General features: G+C 42.0%; 1 protein-coding gene across 2 annotated transcripts; it reads left to right on the forward strand.

Moving 5' to 3' along the window:
- Positions 1 to 3,546: 3,546 nt before the first annotated feature.
- LOC148869875 (uncharacterized) lies at positions 3,547 to 8,084 on the forward strand. 2 transcript variants are annotated; one of them, XM_088968640.1, is made up of 3 exons: positions 3,547 to 4,322; positions 4,413 to 6,239; positions 7,507 to 8,084. In XM_088968640.1, exons 1-3 carry the CDS (start codon positions 3,605 to 3,607, stop codon positions 7,944 to 7,946), a joined length of 2,985 nt encoding a protein of 994 aa, XP_088824766.1. In that variant the 5' UTR covers positions 3,547 to 3,604; the 3' UTR covers positions 7,947 to 8,084. The 2 variants fall into 2 exon arrangements, with proteins under 2 accessions (XP_088824766.1, XP_088824765.1); XM_088968639.1 differs by having other exon boundaries at positions 3,547 to 6,239.
- The last annotated feature ends 1,372 nt before the right edge of the window (positions 8,085 to 9,456 follow it).

The raw sequence follows: 9,456 nt of genomic DNA on the forward strand, positions 1-9,456 counted from the left end.
TTGGCCGCGAAGGAAGAGGAGTTGATTGCGAAGACAACCGTGGAGAAGGCACAGTTTTAACGAGACATCGAGAACCTTGAAGCCCTGGTCCAAGAGAGAACTCAGATCCTTGAGACCGCCATTGAGGAGGCACAGTCAGAGGAAAGAGCTAAGGCCATTGAAAGCTTCAAGGAGTCCTCGGAATTCCACGCTCTCCAAGTCGAATACGGTTCAAGCTCCTACCGCTCTGGGTTCAAGCTCTACAAATATCTAGTCCGACAGAAGTTCCCTGGTCTCGACCTCTGTGCCATCACAATGGCGGGCTTTGCTCCAGAGGTGGCAAATGTGGCGAATGAGGATCCTGACTCGTCAGAGGAGGAAAGCGATGACGAGGTTGAAGTACTGGACCCCTCAGACGTGGCTGGCAGTCCTCCTACATAAGAATCTTCTCTTCTTTTTTGTGTTTTTTCAAATCATGAATGTACGCCCCGAAGCTATCGAGCTCGGGTCACTTAGAAAGTTTTTTGTATTTACAATCATTCTATCAATGAAATACATCTTTTTTGTTTAATCTCTGCATAAAAATATTCTAAGTGTGAGTAACTTCCGATCTGGGCAGCAAATGTATAGGTTACCCGAATTGCTGAGCTACCGAGCTGGACAATAAGTAAGGATAACCTACCATAAAAATTTTCTAACGGTAGATTACCCCGGACTATCTGCCCAGGCTACTAGTAGGAGTAACTCGCGCCCGTGCTACTCATTTGAATGTCGACTACCCATAACAGGTCCAATCTATTGTTATATGCTGAAGTGGGCTAGACATCGTACGGCTTACACCCGAGCTATCTATGCCTTAGGCATTTAGAGGTTTTTTGCCTATGCCAAAGAGGCGACTAGGACTTATATGCCCATGCCAAAGAGGCTATTGGGTCTTGGGTGCCCATGCCGAGGAGGCGACTGGGACTTATATAATGACGAGTTCGTCTATTGGGTACCTTAGCTCTTAGGCCTTGGGGTGACTTGTTGTCCACCCTTCTTGATTCTACCCATGCCGAAGAGGCGACTGGGCTTATACAATGCCGAGGTCTTTAACCAACTCGACACTTTTATTCCTTAGACTTCTAGGAGTGACTTACAGTTCGCTCTCCAGTTAGGCGATTATAAATAGTATTGCCTCAGGTTACTGACGTTCCATGCCCGAGGCACCTGTTTTCCTTCTAGGGTTTCGAGCTCGTACACACCTTCCCCGAGCACCCGCTTTACTCGGTAGGGGCCTTCCCAATTTGGTCCGAGCTTACCAACGCCAGGCTTAGGCACCATGACTTGACGAAGTACCAGGTCTCCAATGCGGAAGTTCCGCTTCTTGACTCTAGCATTATAGTACCGAGCCACTCTCTACTAGTAGGCCGCAGTCCGGATGTATGTGAGGTCTCGTACCTCTTCAACTAGGTCGAGGTTGCTGCATAGCTCATCATCATTTGCCTCTTTGTCGTATGCTTTCAGGCGTAATTTAGGCACCTCGATCTCGACTGGGATCACTACCTTCGTGCCATAGGTGAGGTTTAAGGGCGTTTCACCCGTGGCAGTCTTCACAGTGGTTCAATAAGCCCACGGTACGCTGAGCAGCTCGTCTACCCATAGACCTTTAGCTTGGGCTAGGCGTGCTTTCAGTCCACGGAGGATGGCCTTGTTCGTGACTTCAGCTTGACCATTTGCTTGGAGATGTGCCACCGAAGTGAAATTCTGCTGTATCCCCATCTGACTGCACCAATTTTGAAACTTAATGTCTTCAAGTTGTTTACCATTGTCGAAAATAAGTACTCGGGAGAGTCCGAAGCGGCACACTATGCTTTTCCAGAAGAAGTTTTGGATGCTTCGTCTATGATTGTCGCAAGAGGTTTGGGCTCCACCCACTTTGTGAAGTAGTCCACTGCTACCACTAAGAATCTCCTCTGTCCTGTCACTAGTGGGAATGGTCCAAGAATGTCGATTCCCCACTATGCAAAGGGCCATGTGCTAGTGAGATACTTCAGGTTAGCAGCAGGCTGGTGGTTGACGTTGGCATGCCTTTGACACTTGTCGCATCTTTTAACGAGCTCGAGCACATCCGCCTTCATCGTTGGCCAGTAGTAACCCTATCGTAGCGCTTTCTGGCGAGAGTCCTGTCCCCAAAGTGTCCACCGCATAGACTTTCATGAGTGTCGCGGAGAACAAGCTCGACTTCTGAGGGTCATAGGAAGCGCAGATAGGGGAGCATGTAGGATTTTCAGTACAACTAGCCGTCTATTATGACGTATTTGGCCGCCTGCCTCTACCCTTTTAACTGCGTTACGATCTACAAGGAGGGTCCCGTTAAGCAAGTAGCTCGCAAGTAGATCAATCCAGCTCGGCTCTGCTTATGCAACAGGAGCGACCTCTTTTGCCCCCCCCCCCCCCCGAGAATGCTAGGCAAAGGCAGGTTCTCAATGTACGCTGTCCTCATGGTGTTGTCGCTTGTGCTGGCTAACCGGGACAAGGCATCGGCCTCAGCGTTCTCGGATCTCGGGATCTATCTAATGAAGCACGAAGCGTTGGGGTCTTTATATGCTGAAGTCCTCATGGGTTTTTCGGAGTAGTTCCGGGATTCTTGTTGTGATGAGGCCCATTACCGAATAAATAGGAGATAACGACGCCAGCCGATAAGGCATATCACTGCTATTAGAATCGGTCGAAGGAGATAAGGCCAGCTGTTACGAGGCGTGTGAAATGTGGAATCTGGTGACGAAATCTTCGGGGTCATCAAGTGGAGGTCGGTCAATAGTACCCGAACTAATGCCCCTGGGTCCGATCTGTTACTCATGCCGAGGTGCCTAGTAACCGAAGTGATCTTGACGCAATCGTGGCCCGAAGTAAACTTGTCCCGAGGTAGATGCGCCTCTGAGGTGGGCTTGCCCCAAGATGGTTTGGTTATCCAAGCTGGATTTGTCTCAAACTTGAGTACGTCAGGATGAATTATCGTTTTGCCAGTTAAATCGTGTCCATGTGTCCCTCTATTATTAGGTTGGGCCAAATCACCTTATATTTACCCACGTTCACATCTTGTGGCGCGCCACACAATGTCCCACAGCACATCCCCGACGTGTATTGAAAACATGTCCCGATGATGACACTGTGTTTCCAATAAACGGCAGGGATGTGCTGTGGGACGACGTTGTGGGGCACATAATAAAATCTTATTATGAGAGATGATGTTCGTGGTGTTTCCAAGTCAAGGTCAGCACTTAAAAAAAAAAAAAAAAGGAAAATAATTTGGTTATAAAACTGATGATGAAGGATGGGAACTCGAGCAACCCAAGCGCAGCGCCTGACCTTAGTTGACTGCGGATCATCTTGTGTTGACTGAGTTGTCTCGAATTGAATCCTGACTGCCGTTGAGTTCAGTTCATTGCACGCATCCCAAGGTAACAAACAACTCGACTTCGATTTCAGGTAGTCTTTTGAAATTTATTATTTTGATACTAACCGTTGCGTTTTCTTCACTTGCCGATACGCGTGGCGGCGTGGGTAACTGCTTTTGCAAAACTAAGCTCTTTCAACTTCTTCGTCATCATATTCATTCACCACTCCCTTTCCTTCGTTAATTATGAGTGCAATACCCTTGACCTCTGTTGGAATTTCACTCTTTCTCTGTACCCTACTCTTCTTCTTCTCCTGGCAGTTGCAAGCTAACTCCCAAACCATAAATGATGAACAGTCCATCCTACTCAAACTAAAGCAAGACTGGCAAAGTCAACCTCCTATGGACTCATGGAACTCATCCCTTCCTTTTTGCAAGTGGACAGGAATCACCTGCAACAATGGTGGTTCCATCACTGCCATTTCATTTTACAGCTGGAACATCACAGGAAAAATCCCTCCGATCATCTGCAATCTCAACAACCTCAACCACCTCGACCTCGCATACAACTACGTTACTGGAGGGTTCCCCACTTTTCTCTACAACTGTTCCAAACTCGCATATCTTGACCTTTCTCAGAATTACTTCGTTGGCCGGATACCTGGCGATACCCACCACCTTTCTCGCCTTAACCACCTAAATCTTGGTGCAAACAACTTCACTGGTGATATCCCGGATGCAATCGGACGTTTATCGGATTTGAAGACCCTCCGTCTTTTTATGAATTTGTTTAATGGGACCTTCACTCCGACTATCGGTAATTTATCGAACCTTGAATCCCTAGAAATGGCTTATAATAATTTCATCCCTTCCAAGTTTCCGGACGAATTCGGTCGGTTGAAGAAACTGACATATTTGTGGATGACGAGGACAAATTTGATTGGAGAACTTCCCGAATCAATTGGTAACATCTTGGAACTTCGTCACTTGAACCTCGGATTCAACAATTTATGTGGATCGATCCCTAACAGTATATTTCTTTTGAACAAGCTAGAAAATCTGTTTCTTTACGATAACAAATTTTCGGGTGAGATTCCTAGAAGGATTGAAAGTTTGAGTTTGAAAGCCATTGATCTTTCGAGAAACAACTTGACGGGTACGATACCGGAAGATTTTGGAAAGTTGAATAACTTAACGGTTTTACTTATGATTGATAACCAATTATCGGGAGACATACCAGCAAGTATCGGTCGCCTTCCGGCTCTAAAAAATATCCGGCTATTCAACAACAGCTTCACCGGCGTCCTACCTCCCGAATTAGGCCTTAATATGAAGCTCGAAAATATCGAAATATCGAACAATCGGTTAACCGGCAAGTTGCCAGATCACTTATGCGCCGGCGGTGTGTTAACGGGAGTGGTGGTTTTCTCGAACAATCTCGGTGGAGATGTGCGAGCAACCCTTGGAAATTGCAGTAGTCTGACCAGCGTTCAGCTTTCCAATAATGGATTTTCTGGCAAGTTTCCCACCAATCTCTGGTCAGCGGTCAACCTAACGTATTTGATGATAAGCGACAATTCATTTTCTGGCAAGCTTCCCAGCAAATTGTCCAGGAGTTTAACACAATTGAAGATCGATAACAACAGGTTTTCCGGTGAAATTCCTTCAGATATCGCGTTTTCAGCCAACCTGGTGGTCCTCGAGGCAAGTAATAACCAATTTTCCGGCAAAATTCCCTCAAAGCTAACGACCCTCCCCTATCTTACTACTCTATCGCTAGCCCAGAATCGTCTTTCGGGTGAGATCCCTTCAAATATAGTTTCATGGAAGTCACTAACCTCTCTGAACCTCAGTAGAAATCAACTATCAGGTCAGATTCCTGGTGCCATTGGATTACTTCCGGACCTAATTGACCTGGACCTGTCAGAGAACCAACTTTCAGGCAATATTCCTTCTGAAATCGGCCGACTTAGACTAACCTTTTTAAACCTATCCTCAAACCAATTCATGGGGAAGATCCCTGATGAGTTTGAAAACATGGCCTATAAAAACAGCTTCTTGATTAACCCAGGACTGTGTGCAGATAATGCTTTATTAAACCTACGTGTCTGCATTTCTGAACCTCAAGAATCGCTCAAATTGTCCCCCCGACTTCTGGCTATAATCCTAACCTCTTCTGGGCTTCCGTTTCTGGTTACCTTGTTATCAGCTTTCTTGTTTGTCAGAAACCTTCGAAGGAGAAGACATGAACAAGACCGTGCAAAGTGGAAGCTCACTGCTTTCCAGAGCTTGCCTTTCGCAGAGTCGAGAATCTTATCTAATTTGACCCATAGAAACCTGATCGGAGATGGTGGGTCGGGGAAAGTTTATCGAGTCCCTTATAATCAATTGGGTGGGGTCGTTGCCGTTAAAAAAATTTGGAATAACGAGAAATTAGACGAGAAGTTGGAGAAGGAATTCCTGGCAGAGGTTCAGATATTGGGGACAATTCGGCACTCAAACATTGTGAAGCTGATGTGCTATTTTTGCAGTGAGAAATCAAGGCTCTTGGTTTATGAGTTCATGGAGAACCAGAGCTTGGATCGGTGGCTTCACCGGAAGAAGAGAGGATTATTGCTACCATCTGACTCAGGCCAAGATGCCGTATTGGATTGGCCTAGAAGGCTGCATATTGCAATTGGAGCAGCCCAGGGACTGTGCTACATGCACCAAGACTGTTGTCCTGCCATCATTCACCGTGACGTGAAGTCGAGTAACATCCTGTTGGATTCAGACTTCAATGCAAGGATTGCAGATTTTGGGCTGGCCAGGATGTTGATCAAACGAGGGGTTGCTGAAAGCATCTCAGCTGTAGCAGGCTCTTACGGCTACTTGGCTCCAGGCAAGTGTTACAAATAAGAGTCTATTTGACTAAGTGGTGATATTACATCAGCGCCCCACATGTTCCTAATACACGGTTGGGATGTGCTGTAAGGAGCCCTGTGAAGCCCTATGTGATCTCCCAATCTTTCTTCAAATTGAATTGTGGCCGTGTTAAAATTAGGGTAAAATATAAAGACCTCCCCATTAGATTTTTGACAATCATAAAACCCACCCCTGAGATTTTATTTTAACAAAAACCTCGCATGTCGTTTTGAAAAAACCTTTTGTTACCTCTCTTCTATTGTTGTCTTGTTACAAATATAAACGTTGTTATCTCAATAACAGAGACTTTTAAGTTACAAAACTGCCCTTACCACATGTTGGGGCATCTTTCAATATAGCCAAAAGACTATTAGATCTGCCCTTTCTTACTTTACTCAATTATAACGAGTTTACAAAATGAAATTACTTTACTTTATTAATTTGACATAAAGAATTTTTTAATTAAAAATTAAAAGTTTTTTTGGGATCCATCAAAATTTGTAGGCATAAGGGTAAAATGGGTATTTAAAAATCCTAATGCATTAGACCAATGTTGGTTGGGACAATGATGGAAGGAAGGTAACCGTAGGATTTTTCAAAATTACAGAGAAAGTTTTTGTTAAAATCAAACTTCAAGGGATACTTTTATGATTGTCAAAAAACTTAGGGGAGATTTTTATATTTTATCCTTATAATTAATTAATTTAAGCACAAAGTCTTATGTTTTATGGACGCTTCAAATTAAACTAATAAGCTTTTTGTGCGAGGGAGCTTGTTAGAAATTAAAAACCTATTAAGAGGCCTCACTTAGTCACCTAACAACATAAGCTTTTAGATTCATGGGTTTCTTGGCACACACATGACACACCTATAGGTGTAAAGTGGATCATGCCTTGACGCTACGACATGATTTTGTGGGTTGTTCGTGCTTTAGTGGGTCATGTTGTACTGGCATGTGAGTTTGGGTGGGCCGTGCCTGCCTAGCTCGAAACTCTTTAAATGTTAGGCCCAGCATGGCCCAAGGCACAAGCCCAAGCATCGAGGCCATGGGTCGAGTCATGAGGCATATTTAAAAAAATAATAATAATGGAAATGTTAAAATAAATTAATATATCTATGTAGATATTATTATTATTATTATTATTATTATTATTATACCAGCCTACGGATGGAACTAGCCACTTTACAGGTCTCCACACACCCAATGGCCAATTGAATTTACATTCATGTGATTTAATGCACAGAATATGGCTACACAACCAAAGTGAATGATAAGGTTGACATCTATAGCTTTGGGGTAGTGCTGCTAGAGCTGGTAACTGGAAGGGAAGCCAACGATGGGGGTGATAATACAAGCCTGGCAGAGTGGGCATGGCAACACTTGAAAGATGGAAAACCCATAGTAGATGCTTTGGACGAGCAAATCAAGGAGCCTTGTTACTTGGCTGAGACGAGTGTTGTGTTCCAGTTGGGCATCCATTGTACAAGCTCCTTGCCCTCCAGTAGGCCTTCTATGAAACAAGTGCTTCAAGTTCTAACTCGATATATCCCCTTGCAACAAAAAGTGGTAAGGTATGACTTTGATATAGCTCCCGTGCTCACTAGTTCTACATACCTTTCCAGCAACCAGAGGAGTAAGAAAAGATCAATGGATGTTGATGATATTGTATCATGTGATGTTTAATATATTGTTGTAATTAAGTATTGTTTGACAAGTCTTTTTTAGGAGGATTTTCCAAATAATCTACAAGTCAAAAAACGTATGTAGAACTATATTATTATAATGATGATATATAAAAGTATAAATGTTGGATTCAGTGAGAGAGAATGTGATTTATTTAATGACTTAAATGTGAGACTTAATGAGAGGTAATTGAATGTGCTTAATGGTATTCTTTTAATTACATTTTATGTCATTTCAATGAAGATGAACTAAATTCAAGAGAATGGACATTTCAATAAGGAAAAATTTCAACACTTTTATAAATTATTTGATTATTGACATTTCAATAGACATTTTATGTCTTTTTTAGGAGGATTTTCCAAATAATCTACAAGTCAAAAGACGTGATGAACTTTTTTTATAGATAGATCTTAAAAGACCACAGGTTATTTGATTGCAATAATTTTCTTAGATACTTTCAAAAGCTAAAACTATTGAAAGACCGTTTGGTAAAAGACCACAAATTAATTGTACAAAATAGCATTTGTAGGCTCCACCTATACCTTGGCTTGTATAAATAGCACTTGTGGGTGCTACCTACACTTATACAATAGCACCTTGTATAAATATCACAATATGGCCCTACTAACACAGAGTCCAAATCTACTGATCACAATACATTGCTTGTCATATATATTCATCTAATTGTACATCAAGAATATTAGTAATATAAAGTACGTCAATATTCCCCATGTATGTTTACAAACATTACATAAGTGAGACCTACTTACACTCCTACAAACAATAATGTAACATGTGGGTCTATTAACAGATATACATGTGCAAATAGAAAAACTGGATCCACCTTACAATAGTAGATCAAGAACTGAATGAATTAGCCCCACAAAAAATATATCAAAAGCATGTTTAATACCATGGTTAGATGCAGATCAATTACTAATAATAGTAAAACACAACATCCGTATTTCTAATCTAAGAAATCATGATTTATACACATCTAGTACTAATATTAGTAGCATAGTATCCTTGTTTTTAGTGGTATCTACCCCATTTCCATGATAATCAATCAAGTGAAAACAAGATCAAACACATCATAATATAGAAATAGGCACATGTCCCAATTGCAGCAACTCACTCCTTATAATCTGCATTGTCATGAATGATGTTACAATGTGAGCTTCAGGTTCTTCTCTATTGTAATTGTCTACCGATATAAATCATGTAATCATCCTAAACACAAATAAGGTGCTTTAAGTACTAGATTTGTAATTAATTAGAAGAGCTTTTATAATTTTTTTTAGTCTTTCCCATTAATAGCTTCATATACCCACGAATAGTAGCCATAACTTTTAACAAGAAAAAAGTCAACATCAAATCATAATTAAAAGTATAATTCATAAATCACCATACTTGAAGTTTGAAGTACATTACTTTAAATAGTTTAAATGTCCTAAATTATCCTGCAAACTATACTGGTTAACTTTGTGATCTTTTACACCATATCTATTGT

The sequence above is a fragment of the Nelumbo lutea genome, chromosome 2 (genome assembly GCF_056320005.1).
Source record: "Nelumbo lutea isolate HS-2025 chromosome 2, American lotus-T2T, whole genome shotgun sequence".
Lineage (NCBI taxonomy): Eukaryota > Viridiplantae > Streptophyta > Magnoliopsida > Proteales > Nelumbonaceae > Nelumbo > Nelumbo lutea.

What these genes read in the sequence shown, in the direction of transcription:
- LOC148869875 (XM_088968639.1), top strand. Translation starts at nt 3,605, where the DNA reads ATGAGTGCAATACCCTTGACCTCTGTTGGAATTTCACTCTTTCTCTGT. An exon ending in TTACGGCTACTTGGCTCCAG is followed by an intron (nt 6,240 to 7,506) that starts GCAAGTGTTACA and finishes TTTAATGCACAG; the next exon opens with AATATGGCTACACAACCAAA.